Genomic DNA, 15,699 nt, shown 5'->3' with positions numbered 1-15,699 from the left:
CGATAAGCTGTTAAAAAAATAGAGTGTTGTAAAATCTTTACATATAAAATGATAGAAAAATATTATAATCCTGAGACTAGTCTTCATATTTTGAGCTTCTTTCTTCTTAAGGAATTTTATCACATTTCATAAAAAGAAGCTAGCTTAATCATTTCTAAACCAAAAATTAGCTTTTTTTCTAAACGACCAAAAATGAGGCTTTTTTTTGCTTTTAAAAATTACTTCATTAAATCAAAGCTAGTTTTTCAACAATATTTTTTACAAAAAAATTCCGTAGAGATAGGTGGTTTATATTTCACATGTTGCCAGTACTACTTTTGCCTTTTTACCTTAATATATATATAAATCAGCTATACATATTTTTTTAATGTTTTAAGGCAAAAGAAATCGAAAACATTTCATTTCTGGGTTTCCATAATTAAAAATCTGGCCCTTAATTTTATTTTTCTGGCAACATTAATATGTGTTTTAACGGCCATGTTTGTTTTGCTGAATAACCTGTTAGCTTTGCTTGTAAACTTTGGAATAAAATTTGGTTATTTTAATTTATTCATTTTAAGAAAACGTTATCGTCATAAATTTATGATAAAATATATTCCTGTTTGATCATATTTTAGTGATTTGTATTGTATAATTGCTTTTTGTTTATTTATTTTGTTAAATTTATCTGAACTTTCTTTTAACGGTCTTTTTTCCTTTATCTTTCATGTTTGTTTACTAATGATGTTCAAACACATTGTTATGACTAATATTATATCTTATTAGCTGCCTTTTTATACAATTTGATATAGTTTAATTGAAAATCTTTATAAAACTATAATAATTACCTTCTTATGGTGTATATTGGAACTTATAAAAACTATACTTATAACTTAAAAATTAGATATTCATTTGAAATTTTATGTGCTTTAAATAAAAGTTAGATTAAGTGCTTCTGTTAAGTTTTAGTATATATAGATAGTTTATATTCCTTTTTGAAACAACCCTTATGTTTAATTTCAGATATAAAATACATTTCTAGAGGGGAGGAGTCGCAGTAAATCAGACACGCCACACTAAATTGTGTTAAAACCTTATCCTGGGCATTGTAGTGCTGCTGTAATCAACCATCATGAGTTACGCTATGCAGGTACGTTTGGAGTTAGTTGAAGAGTTGTTTTGCCTTTTTATAGTATTTTTGTTTTTTGGAGAATATCTTATATAGAGACTAAAATTGTTGCATACCTACATCTTAACACTGTAATTTTATAGTGGCAATTTGTTGCTGACATTACAACCTTTTTTGTGGCTTTTAAGCTTTTTTAAAGTCTTTATTATTTATTCTGTTTAAAAACATTTTTACTTTTTTACTTTACTAGTGTGCAGGGTTTCGGATCCGGATCCGCAAGGATCCGCATATTTTGAGTCCAAGGATCCGGATCCGGATCCGCAAAAAAAATGCGGATCCGGATCCGGATCCTTAGACTCCAAAAAATGCGGAAAAAATGGAAAAATCTACCTAAATTTATATAAAATCTCAGACATTCTCTTGATGAGAGCCAATCTTTAAGGTTTAGGTTCAGACTTGAAAATTAAAAGTATTTTTGACTTCGAATTGAAGAATAAATTTTTTTGAAAAATTTTGTGATTTTATTTTTATTGTCAAAGATCCGGATCCGGATCCGCACTGACCAAATTTTGAGGATCCGGATCCGCATAAAATCAATGCGGATCCGAAACCCTGCTAGTGTGACCCTTCAAACTTTTGTTGACTATTTTATCCATTCCTTATTAATTTCTATAGGTAATAACACATGTGAAAAATTGTTTTAACGCTTTTTGTTTGTTTATTTCCAAATTACCATACATGAATCCAACCTCTTCTGTTTATTTGTTTTCTTAATGGAATAATCTTGTTATCAGGGAAGTTTGCCGAGGTCAGGAGGGTACCAACCCCAGGGTGACCCCAAGGAGGCAACTCTTATGTGGCAGCAGGGCCACTACATGGGCGGTGGACATGATTCTGGTATCCAAACTGGAGCCCACACCCAGGCCAACTCCATCACTGGACACGAAGATGATATGGAGACTGGAGGACAGGATCAGGTCCTGTTTGACATGGATCAGGGTTACAACCAGCCAGCCTACACCCAGGATCAAGTAGATGAAATGAATCAACAGCTGAATCAGACAAGAACACAGCGAGTCCGTGCGGCAATGTTTCCTGAAACTTTAGATGAAGGCCTAGAGATTCCATCAACCCAAATGGATCCTGCACAGCCCACAGCTGTTCAGAGGCTGTCTGAGCCTAGCCAAATGTTGAAGCATGCTGTTGTTAATTTAATCAACTATCAGGACGATGCTGATTTGGCCACCAAGGCGATTCCTGAGCTGATTAAGCTATTGAATGATGAGGATCAAGTTGTCGTGTCCCAGGCTGCAATGATGGTTCACCAACTATCTAAAAAGGAAACAGTGAATTTCAAACCTTATTTATCTGTATTGTCATATCTACTATGTTGCAACTCTTTCGCTGGCGATGTACCTAAGTAACAAAAAAAGATAAGCATATGGGGACTTATATATTTTTAGGGGGGTTTAATTTTTGGATGGTTTTATCTTTTTGATCAAGCATCAAATATCTACACTTTTCTATTTCAATAATGTTAATTTACTGTGATGTAAACAGGAAGCTAGCAGACACGCAATTATGAATTCACCCCTCATGGTTGCAGCTCTTGTAAGAGCCATCAGCAATACAAATGATCTTGAATCAACAAAAGGAGCCGTAGGCACCCTCCACAACTTGTCCATGCACAAACAGGGCTTGCTGGCAATATTCAAATCCGGAGGAATCCCTGCCCTGGTTAAGCTTCTTTCTTCCCCTGTTGAATCTGTTCTGTTTTACACTATCACCACCCTGCACAATCTGCTGCTGCACCAGGAAGGAAGTAAGATGGCCGTCAGATTGGCTGGTGGTCTCCAGAAAATGGTTGCCCTGCTCCAGAGGAATAATGTCAAGTTCTTGGCTATTGTCACGGATTGCTTGCAGATTCTAGCTTACGGAAACCAGGTTTGTGTTTCGTTTTGTTACAATATTAAAAAAAGGGACGTTGAATTATGCTTAATTGAAAATTAAATAATTCTTTTTGTTAAAATAAAAGTTAATGTTTAGTACAATGTATGCTCTTTGTAAAATAGTCCTTATTGATTAATTTTATTCATTTTTTGACGGCAATCTAAATATTTCAGGAATGTAAGCTGATCATCCTGGCAAGCCAAGGACCTCAGGAGTTAGTTAGAATTATGCGCAGCTATGATTATGAAAAGCTTCTCTGGACTACTAGCAGAGTTCTCAAGGTAGATTAATAATTTTTTTTTTATTGACTTCAGAAATACATATATTTTTTACCAACCTTAATTATTGTACTATTATTGTATTATTCATATATTTATAAAGAGTTTTAATTTTGTTAAAGCAGAAATGAAAATCATTGCTTTGAATAGATTGGGCGTTGTCTTTTGTCAACTTCTTTGTAATGATGCAAAAGCACACCATTGGATTAGGCTAGGATAAAGTGAATTAAAAGAATGATGCTTACAGTACAATTAACAAGGGTGACAACGTCTATTAAAAGCGAAGCATAATTTTTATGTTCAATGAACAAACCTAAAGCTTAGTGTTTAAAAGAATATTATTCCGAATATGAATTTTAATTACCTACCTATTACTAAAAAATATTTTTTTTCAGGTTCTGTCCGTATGTTCCAGCAATAAGCCAGCTATAGTTGAAACTGGAGGTATGCAGGCCCTGGCTATGCATTTGGGACATGTTTCCACCAGGTATATTTTATAAATACTGGTTAACTAGTGTAGAATTTCAACTTTTGTAAAATTAATTTTAAAAGAAAATAAACTTGAGTAGGTAGCTACCTAAAGCTATTTCTTATTAAGAGTATTCAAATGGATTAATTATACATTTGTTCATTTAATAAAATCAAATTTTTGTATTTACTTTAAGCTATTTGTACTAGGACCATTTCATTAACAACCATTTGTACATAAAATTAAATCTGAAGTATATATTAGTAGATTTGTACTAACCATCCAATTGTAGGCTGGTACAAAACTGTCTGTGGACTTTGAGAAACTTGTCTGATGCCGGAACCAAGATTGAGAATCTTGACAATCTGATGCAGGTACTAATAATAATTCTTAAGTCTGAAGCCCTAGATGTTGCATTGAAAGATTAGTTTGATTATAAGATTTTTAACCACTTTGCTTTGATAATATGACTGAATTAGCATTTAGGAACTCAACTACGCCTTTTTTTATTTTATGTCAAACATAGGTATGACTAATGACTATGAGGTATAAACTTACTCTCTGCTTCATGTGATTATTATAAGACTTCTCTGAAAAGTACAACCAATTCGGAGATCTAAAGCTTCAGACAAATCCTTACTACTTGAACTTATATGTATTTATTTTTAGGACTTGGATTAATATATGTTTTTATTTTAGGGACTTGTACAACTGTTGGGTTCAGCCGATGTTAATATTGTTACATGTGCTGCTGGTATCCTGAGCAACCTTACATGTAATAACCAGAAAAATAAGGTTTGTAATATTTTATATACGTGGAAATTATGACAGAAGAATTGTTGTCAATTCAAATTGCTATTTCAACTCGCATTTATTGGTCGGGTTGTTCTTTCAGTGGGAAGGGGAGGGGATTTGAGTAGAACGTCATTTAGCTCGCTACAGGGTTCACTTAATGTTAAAATGATAATCTGGTGAAAGATCCAAATATTAATAAATCCATTCTTATTGAAAAATATGTTTTATAAAACATTAGTTATATTTGCTATAGATCATATGCAACTGTATAGAAATGATATTCGTTTTCTATTAAGATATTCATATCCAGTGATTTTTGTCTTTTGCTATTTGTTTGTTTCTTTGAAAATACACATAATTAACTTTTCTTTCAGGTTATTGTGTGCCAAGTTGGCGGTATCGAGGCACTCGTCCGCACCATAATCGCTGCCGGCGATCGCGAGGAAATCACCGAGCCTGCCGTGTGCGCCCTGCGCCATCTAACCTCCCGCCACCCAGAATGCGAGGTGTCCCAGAACGCTGTCCGCCTGCAGGGCGGTCTGCCAACTATTGTCCGCCTCATGCACCCGCCATCCCGTTGGCCCCTGGTAAAGGCGGTGATTGGTTTGATCCGCAATCTTGCGCTGTGCCCCGCCAATCATGCCCCGCTCAGAGAGAACGGAGCTATTCCCAGATTGGTCCATCTCCTGATTAGAGCCTTCCAGGATACTAACGGGGTAAGAGGATTTTTATTTTGCTAGTTTGATGGGTAGTTTTCTCCTTTAAGAATTGAAAATTTTAAATTACGAGCGGCTAGTGACAGGGAACAGTACGGGACTTAAATCTACTGATGACTTTAGTTTTGAAAAGTAAAATGAAAACGGACAGACCTCCTGGTAATAGACTTTTAACATGAAACAAGCAGACTTTGATGATTCATTTATTTAAGCAGCGTGCCCGCACCTCTGGTACTGGCCCCGCAGGGTCATATGCTGATGGAGTTAGGATGGAGGAGATTATTGAAGGAACTGTTGGAGCTCTCCATATCCTGGCCAGAGAAGCACATAACAGGTAATAAATAATGATTCTTAGAACAATGCGGTTGTATGTTAAGTAAAGCAACTCTACAGTATAATCTGAAGGTATTCCTGCGATTTTATGATCTTTGCTGTTATCTTTATCGTATTTTCTCCGGACTTCCTACCTAAATAGTTTATTTGATGACTCTTGTTGATCCTAGCTTTTTTTTGACTGCAATAGAAATTAAAGACAGTTGGGTATTTAATTTGCCATTTTTAGAGCCCTGATCCGTGGACTATCAGTGATCCCCATCTTCGTGCAGTTGTTGTACAATGAGATCGAGAACATCCAACGCGTGGCCGCCGGAGTGCTCTGCGAGCTGGCCGCGGACAAGGAGGGTGCCAGCGCTATTGAGCTGGAGGGTGCCACAGCCCCTCTCACCGAGCTGTTGCACAGCAGAAATGAAGGCGTTGGTAAGTAGAGTTTTGTTAAGTCACCAGATCATACATTTTAGTATGGATTTCAACATAATTGACCTAGTTCATTTACATAAACAATTCAACCGCAAGTGCATAAAATCGGTCTTCTAAATTTGATAAAACATTTCATTAGTAGCTAGTGTAAAATGGTCAAAGTGTTTTGTTAAGATTTTTTTTATTTAACATAATGCATAGGTATTCTAAGTTTTATATTACTCATCAAAGAGATAAGAATTTGTAGTAGTTCATTGCATATTTACTTTACATAGAGATTAGAATTTTAAATTTAGAATTAAAGATAAATCGTAGTGATATGTTTTATTGGCCCAACCCTGTGTTATAATTTTTAGTAGCGAAGCTGTAATTAACAAGGTCTGTCCGTACGTTGTTCTGTGATACTTATGTATGTTCTCACACATCCTTGATCTCCTATGAATAACCGTTCATTCTTAAAATGCTACTTAAATAAGCTTGTGTAGTAAACATCAAATTAACCTCTTTGTTAAATAAAAATTAAACTTCTTGCATGATTTTAAAGCGTAATATATTCTTTGTGGTTAATTTAGATTTGTAATTTAACACTTGCATAGTTCAATTTATTGAAAAAATTCTGTGGAATTCGTCATAATTTGTTTTAAAGAAAGAAAGGAAGTTTCCCTTAATGGTCCTACTCCTAGTTGAGTATAGAACTACCTTAATTATAGTAGTTATTCAATTTGATTTTTAAAAATAAGTGAGGGGGAGTGTTGATGTATCCGGGCTCTAGAGGCACTCTATGGGAAAGCACCTAAAAGATTTTAAGAATATTATATTTCAGCTACCTATGCTGCCGCCGTACTGTTCCGCATGTCCGAGGACAAGGGTGGCGAGTACACCAAGAGGCTGAGCCAGGAGCTACGCAGCTCCCTCTACCAGAGAGGACAGGAGGAGAACCTGTGGGGAGGGGACCACCTTCCACCTAACGACCTTCAGGTATAGTGGTGCACTCATTAATGTAATTTTTTAGTATTCTTAAACATTGAATACAAGATTTGAACAGCACCTAATGCGTGAATAAACAATGGTTTTCAATTTTCAATACATTTTTACCTTTATCTTTTCCGTCAGTCTAAAGTAATAGTTTTCCAAGAATTTATTATAACTTACCCTGTTTAAAGTTGTTTCTTCCTATTTATTAAATCTGGCCTGTTCTGATCTTGTATTTGATTATAAGAATACTTTTTACAATTAGCTAAGACCATTATGTACTAAGATTTTTTATACCTAGATGTTTTGTATCGTATTGTGACCTTTTTGTTTATAGATTATATTGTTTAGTATCCTTGATCCCTTTAGTTTAATATACAGCACTTATCATAAAGGGGACTATTCACGAGCAAGTGATATCAACACCTTACTTTAGTAAATTCGAGCTTTTTTTTATTAAATATAGGAGGTTTTGTACCTAGCATAAAGGTAAAAAAGATTTAATTGATGATGTAAGGTGCCGTTAACCCTTAATCTCGTTCGTGTAAAGCCCCCTTTTGTCTAAATATCCCTTTCCTTGTCAAATATAAATACAATTTTAGTTTTCAAAAGATCTACCTAGTATTTTATTATATTTAAGTATTATTCGGATTTGTATATGACTGAAAATCCGTATAATTACTACTACATATGTACTGATACTCTTTTCTACGGTAACATTATTATATACATATGGCTTAGCAACAGTTTTATTTATTACGTTTATAATAGCCTTTTATTTAATAGTTTATTCTACATTATTTTGATTTAGAAAAGCTTTTTGTCCAGTTTAAACTTTTATTTCTTTTTTATTTTAATTTTATTTTGTGGTTTAGGGTGGTTTATAGCGAATGTTTACCATTTAGAAAATTGTTACGAAATTTCTTACAGAAATATATTTCATTAGAAGAAAAACTGATCAGCTATTAACTTTTCGTTTATGAGCTATGAATCTATGAACAAAAATCTTAGTTTTTGACTTGCAAAAAAAAAATGCAATACAGTTTTTCTTTAGATGAAATATAAATTCGCTATAAACCTATCCATAACCCAAGTTTCGTTCTGTTTTGTTTATTTTATTTATTTTGATCTGCATGACCTTTTTGCACAGGAGATGTTAGGTGTAGATGGTGTTTACGGTCAGACTGGCCACCAGGGGCCACCCAGTGTTGCCAGCGGGCCCAGGAATTATGCTCAAGGTAGGTAGTGTCAATAAATTGACATTTAAGCTATTTGTATTATGTCGACATTAGTGTTGACTTATTGATAATCATTTCTAGACGTAATTGCATGATATTACTATCTTTTAAGCAAGCATGTTTTTTTTTTATTTCTTTAAAAATTCTTTGAAAAAGTTAAATACTCTAAAACCTGAAAGATTTAAACAAAATAAAAACTTTTTAAAAATCTTGGATGATCGCACAAAAATATTAAAATGAAATGTTTGTAAGCTCGCAATGTCGGTGGTTCAAGTGTAATCCGCACAGCCCGCCGCCTTTTACCCACTTCATTCCAACAACGCGGGCGCAATAGTGTGGCCAGCGGTCGTGGCAGACAGCCGCCTCTCGCGTCAACATATTCTGGCGTTCCGCAGCCAGTTTATCCCGGCTCCAACTCGCCGTACAGCCCCCAGATGTCGCCAAACAACTATCGCGGCTATGTCGGTGTTAGCGGACAGTCGCAGCAGTCCAGTGTGTATAACAGCCCAACATCTGCAGTCGCCGGCGGCGGAAGCGGTTGGGAAAGCATCTCACTCGCAAGTTTTAATACACTGAGCTCCGTGTCAGGTTATTACGAGTGATCTGAGTGCCGCGTGGAGTTGTGTGGACTTATCCTTTTATCCCTGGTTTAATCAGTTTAGGGGGGAGGGCAGTTGTTGGAGATCTCGTAAATCGGTAATTAAGTGCACAACTAAACATATAAAATATTAATAAGACAACTTTCTGCCGATAAGACTGATAATGAGATTTCTACATTAGTCCCCCCATCCCTTTCTCTCTGACGCGTACTGCCATGTGACGTAGGAGCGACGAAATTGAACATCGAACTAACAAATACCTATTTTTTCTTTGAAAATTAAAAAAAATCAGAACTTTAAATAACCAACAGCGTTAGGATTTAGGAGATGTGAAAATGTTATATATCTCTAATTAACAATTAACATACTTACCTATACATAAACTGCAATTTAGTAACTTTATTTTATTACTAAACTAATAGTTATTCATCGCATCGTATTATAGACTGCTTTCCGCGGATATTAAAATAAAAAAAAGATTAAAACTAACTTTGTTAGCCTCTGGTTTTAATTTTATGATATTTTTAATATCAGAGGAAAACTTTCTGTAAAACGTTGCAATACGAGATTTTTCAGTATGTACTATGTTTGAGAACCGGTTCTAATCCATTGGATATTATTCGATTCTGAATTCATACTGGAAAAGTATTTCTAGTTTTTAAACTAACACAGATCTATTAACCTACACAATCTATCTAACATTAATGAATTAACTAAATCTTTGTTTTTTTCTATAAAAATATATTTGAATTAGATTTTTTGTCATTAAATATTTTTACTTTCTAGTGTTCAAAATTAAAATTATCTATTTATTTTAGGATATGATGGGCTACCAGTAGATGGCATGCAAGGTTTGGACATAGGTTCACACCCTGGCTCTACTTATGGACAGGTATAGTTACTAGTTATAGTAGATGGCATGCAAGGTTTGGACATAAATTCACACCCTGGCTCTACTTATGGACAGGTATAGTTATTGACAATGTGTAAATTATTTTCAGGTTTTATTGAAGCCAGATTTAGTTTGACGTTTGTGTACTAATAATAGTGATGCCTTATTTAAACATTCAAAAGCTATTAAAGGCAGAAGTTTGCTCTTTAAAATCGGAAGCTTATTTTATATTTATTGACCTATCACTTTTTCTTAGTAGGTGTATACTTTGGCCTTTAGAAAGAATCTTCTTAAAATGAAAAGAATATCTTCCAAAATAAAAAAAAACTTTCATATTTAGGTCCAAGACATGGACGTTGGAGACCAGATGGCCTATGATTCAGACCTTCCTCCTCCACCTCAAGATAATAACCAGGTAGGAAATAGTTCTCAATCTTACCTTACCTCGTAAGGGCGGGATTCTCATTCGATTTTTAAGTTTAATGGGATGCGGTACTCTATCACCAAAGGCAGGGTTTCGGATCCGCATTGATTTTATGCGGATCCGGATCCTCAAAATTTGGTCAGTGCGGATCCGGATCCGGATCTTTGACAATAAAAATAAAATCACCAAATTTTTCAAAAAAATTTTATTCTTTAATTCGAAGTCAAAAATACTCTTAATTTTCAAGTCTGAACCTAAACCTTAAAGATTGGCTCTCATCAAGAGAATGTCTGAGATTTTATATAAATTTAGGTAGATTTTTCCATTTTTTCCGCATATTTTTGAGTCTTAAGGATCCGAAACCCTGACCAAAGGATAATAGGTTAAGTAACATCCATTAGTGGAGCTACTCTATATAAACCCCGAACCACTTCATTATGCAATCTACATTTTCCTGGATATTTTGTCTACGGTAGACCATAAGTGTAAATCTTTACAGTACATTGTTTCTATTTGTTAAAGCAACACATATGATAAAAGAAAAAGATTCTGTTTAAAGTTAAATGCTTATATTTCAATCAAAATCTATATTTTTTTATTTTTTACCGATCCACTTCATTATGCAAATCAAAAGAAAATCAATGAGAAAACGTTTGTTTTGCCCTTTTCTCCACTTTTTAAAATCAATTCTGATAAAACAACAATTTTTTAAGAGATTTATGCATTAATTATAATGAAAAACAGTTTAAGGTAGCTTTTATTGATTTTTCTAAATAAGAAATAATTTAAAAAAAGAAATTCTATCCCTATCACTTTAGAGGACAGCTGCCGACCCCCAGTCTTATGGATGAAGCTAAATACATGTAAAAAATAAAAAATTGTCTGAAAAGTATACAAAAATGTTTTTTGATGTGTTAAAATAATCCATTTTAAAATCTTGATTTTGAGGATGATGGCCTTTAAGATGCTCTTACTGGTGGTGATGGTGAGCTAAATGTTATCAAAGTGCATGCCCTTGAAGAAAACTTATATATTGAACTATGGTCCAATTTTTGTAGTCATAGCAGCCTCCAGCCAAGCAATATTAAAAAAGAAAAAAATTGCAATTTTAATTACTAAAATTCATAAAGTAAATAATGTAGTTTTTAGATAATGGTTATATTTCATGTCGAGAGGCTCCACTGGAGGCTGCTATGACTACAAAAAATGGCACATAGGTTAATAGACAAGTTGTTGTAATGGTCATGTACTTAGATAACATTTAGCTCACCTTCACCACCAGTAAGAGCATCTTAAAGGCCATCATCCTCAAAATCAAGATTTTAAAATGTATTTTTTTAACACATCAAAAAACATTTTTGTATACTTTTCAGGGTAATTTTTATCTTTAACATGTATTTAGCTTCATCCATAAGACTGGGGGTCAGCAGCTGTCCTCTAAAGTGATAAGGATAGAATTTCTTTTTTTCAATTATTTCTTATTTAGAAAAATCAATAAAATCTACCTAAAACTGTTTTTCATTATAATTAATGCATAAATCTCTTAAAAAATTGTTGTATTATCAGAATTGATTTTAAAAAGTGGAGAAAAGGGCAAAACAAACGTTTTCTCATTGATTTTCTTTTGATTTGCATAATGACGTGGATCGGTAAAAAATAAAAAAAAATATAGATTTTGATTGAAATACAAGCATTTTACTTTAAAAAGAATCTTTTTCTTTTATCATACGTGTTGCTTTAACAAATAGAAACAATGTACTGTAAACTTGTAAAGCTGTACACTTATGGGCTACCGTAGACAAAATATCCAGGAAAATGTAGATTGCATAATGAAGTGGTTCGGGGTTTATATATACACTTGTCTATGTGTACATTCATTCAAGGATTCTGATTCTTTTTTAAATGTCTTCGCTACTAGTCGCATAAATTTTTATAATAGCTTCCACAATAGAAGGGACAAAAAGATAATGGCTGCAAATAATGCTGGTACCCATCTTTTACATATAAAAACAGTCTATAATTCGTTGACTAAATCTTGATAGGTTGATTCATACTAGTTTGGGTAGTTAACTTAACTTTTGGAAACTCTACGATAATCGCCACCTTTTTTTTTGTTTACCCTTGTCCTTAATTTTTGTTTATATTTCAGGTTGCTGCCTGGTATGACACTGATCTATAACCCTTCAATAATACCCTATAAAAACAATCCACATACTAAAAAATTCATGTGTCAACATTTTACATTTTCTTAGCTTATAATCATACCAAAACTTTTTATCTACCTATCTACTATCATCGAATTGCTAAGCTAGTAGCATGCCATAATACAAAATCAGCCCATTTCTACATCATATTCTGACATTACATGGTTTCTGTTTCATAAAGAAATCGTTGATTTTGTCGCGAGTGAGAATTTGAAAAAAATAATCATCGTTTATTTAAGTGGACTGATATTTTTGATAATATTAGTTTTGTGTTCATAGTTCTAAATTTTTGGTTTTGCGTTATTCTCTCCTTATCCTTAATACCAAAAAATTATAATGATTTTAAAATGTTATCCTTTTTAATCGCATGTATAATACAGCATGTATTTATCCTAATTCCTAAACGCATGTATGACCAAAAAATTTGTAAATTTTTGTGTAATTTTGTTTTTGTTTATGTATAGTATATCCCTTCAAATTTTTTTTTTGAAGATAGGGCTCAAATCGTTCATTTTTTGAAGGAATATGCGCATTTTTTTAGTCAGGAGTATTGGTATTAAGGACTTTTTTCATTCAGAAAAAAATAGCAGCCCCTGACGGTTGCTATCTTTAGCTACTGCGAAATTGTTGACTTTTTGGAGGATTTTTATTCTTTATACCAAAATTCCTGGCGTTTTTTAGTTGATCATAAAAATTCTGTGTTTAACCCCCATTTCTTCCGTTTGTGTGATAACAGGCAAAATTTTATAAACAATTTTATTTAATTTCATTTTATTTAAAAGAAACCTTAAGAAACTTTTACCATGTATAACTCTATATATGACACGTTTTTGTGTAGCTATATTAAACTTTGACTTGATTTTAGTTCATTATTTATTACGACATTTAGGACTTTTTCAGTTTTTTTTAAGGGATGTAAAAATTAAATTTTGATCTCGGCCCCTTTTATCCCTTTTTAACTGATAAATAACCTTTTTATAAATTTTTTTGTAATTTTTAATGTTAAATAATTTTTTGATTAATGTAAAAAGACTGTTAAATAATAAAAATTTGTAATAACAATTACAGCATATCATTGTTTATGTAAATATTTCTAGTTATTTAGTGCCATTAAAATTTTTAAAATCCACATACAATCGTTATGGATTTACAGCAAGTTTGTCTATTATGGATTTTGTTTTCACCTATTTAATATTTCTTCAATTTTGTATTTAAGAAAATGTGTTACTTAATCTTTAAATAAATAGTATTATTTAAATCACTTTTTATTGATCGATGGGTTACTGTGTTAAGTAGGGTTGGCAATCCGGACCCGGAATCCGCCCAATTTTTGGGCCAATTTTGGAATCCGAATCCGGAATCCGTTTTTTAATAGCGGATTCCGGATTCTTAATTGGTATGCTAAAATTAGCGTCTTGAGTTTTTTCTTTCAACTATCGCTTTTTGAAGGCAAAGATTATCATCATTACATATAAAAATTTTCAAAATCTGGTTCGATTTTCGGAAGTGAATTAAAGAGAACACCAAGAACATTAATTTTTAGGACATATATAGCACTTAATTTTTTTTTTTTTAAAGCCTTTAAAAATACTGCTAGAATCCGGAATTCGAATCCGGAATCCGCCACTTTTTTTGACGGATTCTTTTAAGAATCCGGCCCAAAAATTCGACGAATTGCCAGCACTAGTGTTAAGTATACCTACCTAGTGTTCTTATGTTTAGGATTTGATACAATATAAAGGAAATAAGATGTTCCAAATGAAATAATTCTTTTGTTCATTGCATTCAAGCGTGCTACCTGCTAAGTCCTTACGTTCTCCTAGGGGCGACTTTTTTTGTTAGAATGTTGTTACAAAAGCTTCCCTGGACCTGTTAGGAGCTTCACTGGTTAGGAGAACCATGTCGGTTTAGCGAGATTCCTCGGTACACATAGTTGACAGAAACACATCTATGGGTATGATTACCAGTCCAATGTCCCCGGGCCCCCCTGATTATTTCTCAGTTACTCCGCTCATAACATTTTTTGTACCAGTCTAATACTTGCTCTGTTGAACTTTACACCTTTATTAATCAACATACAATCACAGATAGATTTCGTGTTGTCAAAGCTGGACTTCAATTTCAATAAATATAGTTTTATAGAAATATTTACGGTTACGCCCCTACTACATAAGCTCGTTTAATAAAAAAAGATAGCTTTAAACCATCACAAATCCTTAGATCAAAAATAATATACCTATAAAAATTTTTTTGGGCCGTTTTCTCTTCGAAGGGTGGCGGTACTCTTCCCCAAATTTAAATTATATCCCTTCCCTTGACCTGTGAGAACCTACCCTGTAAAGGAGAACCAAATCGTTTCAGTGGTTAGCGAGGTCCTTCAGTACACACACACAGATCCTGATGATTTATTTTAAGTATAACAGTAAGGGAGTTGAATCCATTTTTATAGAAGCAGAAATATAATCTATGATTATGGTTTGGACCCTCTAAAACTGTAATCTACCTTTCCACTTTCCCCTCTCTTGGTGAAGATATCTTCAACAAGAGAGACAAAAGTAGAATCTTATATTTCAAAAATCGTATCGGCGTTGAAGATATCTTCACCAAGAGAGGGGAAAGTGGAAGGGTAGATTACAGTTTTAGAGAGTCCAAACCATAATCATAGATTATATTTCTGCTTCTATAAAAATGGATTCAACTCCCTAACTGTATAATACGTCGAAAACGTAATTTAAATATAATACTGCTCAGTTAAACAGGGAGTTGTTTAGTGCCTTTTAGTTTTGAACATAATTTATGGCATAAAACAAAAGGTTATAAATATTTGTTGGGTAATGTCTTGTTTCTGTCAGCCAGAGGGATAAGATTTACAGAAGTGTCTGCTAGTTGTCTGTTAGGTTATGAGTTCGAATCCAAACCTTAATTAATCTAATGACGTTTAGATGGTTCCTACTGCTCAGGGTGGGAGGGGACATTGAGCTGTGTATTACACTAGCCCCCAAAGTTTTTTTTCCTATATTCGTTGACCCTAACACCTGTAGGGACTTTTATTAAATTTTGATTGGTTGGTTCATTAAGTTCAGTGCCTAAACTTTTCAACCACTTATCATAATCTACAGAAGGGTTCATTTTGTATATCATCGTCGTTGGGGATGTACATTGTACATCAATTTATCGGCCATTGTCTTATCCCTGCATGTCAGATAAGGATATGTTTATTTATTTATTATAATAAAGTACTTCCATTCAAAGTTCGTGTAATCAAAGAGTCGGTCGACAGTATTGGTGTTGATTTGTA

The 15,699-nt window shown here is 33.4% G+C and overlaps 1 protein-coding gene across 1 annotated transcript; it reads left to right on the top strand.

Annotated features, from left to right (window-relative positions):
• Positions 1-484: 484 nt before the first annotated feature.
• Positions 485-12,624, top strand: arm (armadillo). Its single transcript, XM_080164892.1, has 16 exons — positions 485-1,129; positions 1,903-2,454; positions 2,669-3,052; positions 3,232-3,339; positions 3,732-3,823; positions 4,098-4,179; positions 4,505-4,600; positions 4,975-5,316; positions 5,529-5,650; positions 5,879-6,072; positions 6,896-7,050; positions 8,195-8,282; positions 8,535-8,870; positions 9,700-9,773; positions 10,114-10,188; positions 12,347-12,624. Exons 1-16 carry the CDS (start codon positions 1,112-1,114, stop codon positions 12,374-12,376), a joined length of 2,748 nt encoding a protein of 915 aa, XP_080021018.1. The 5' UTR covers positions 485-1,111; the 3' UTR covers positions 12,377-12,624.
• Positions 12,625-15,699: the final 3,075 nt, after the last annotated feature.

This window comes from Acartia tonsa, chromosome 6 (genome assembly GCF_053477335.1).
Source record: "Acartia tonsa isolate MP-2025a chromosome 6, ASM5347733v1, whole genome shotgun sequence".
Taxonomy (NCBI): domain Eukaryota; kingdom Metazoa; phylum Arthropoda; class Copepoda; order Calanoida; family Acartiidae; genus Acartia; species Acartia tonsa.
Note: the sequence above shows the minus strand (reverse complement) of the source record. Positions and strands in the feature narration are given on the sequence as shown.

Bases quoted from the DNA above. Each gene is read 5' to 3' on its own strand.
- arm (XM_080164892.1), top strand. The intron at 5,651-5,878 runs GTAATAAATAAT...TGCCATTTTTAG, and splicing joins GCCAGAGAAGCACATAACAG to AGCCCTGATCCGTGGACTAT. The intron at 6,073-6,895 runs GTAAGTAGAGTT...ATTATATTTCAG, and splicing joins CAGCAGAAATGAAGGCGTTG to CTACCTATGCTGCCGCCGTA.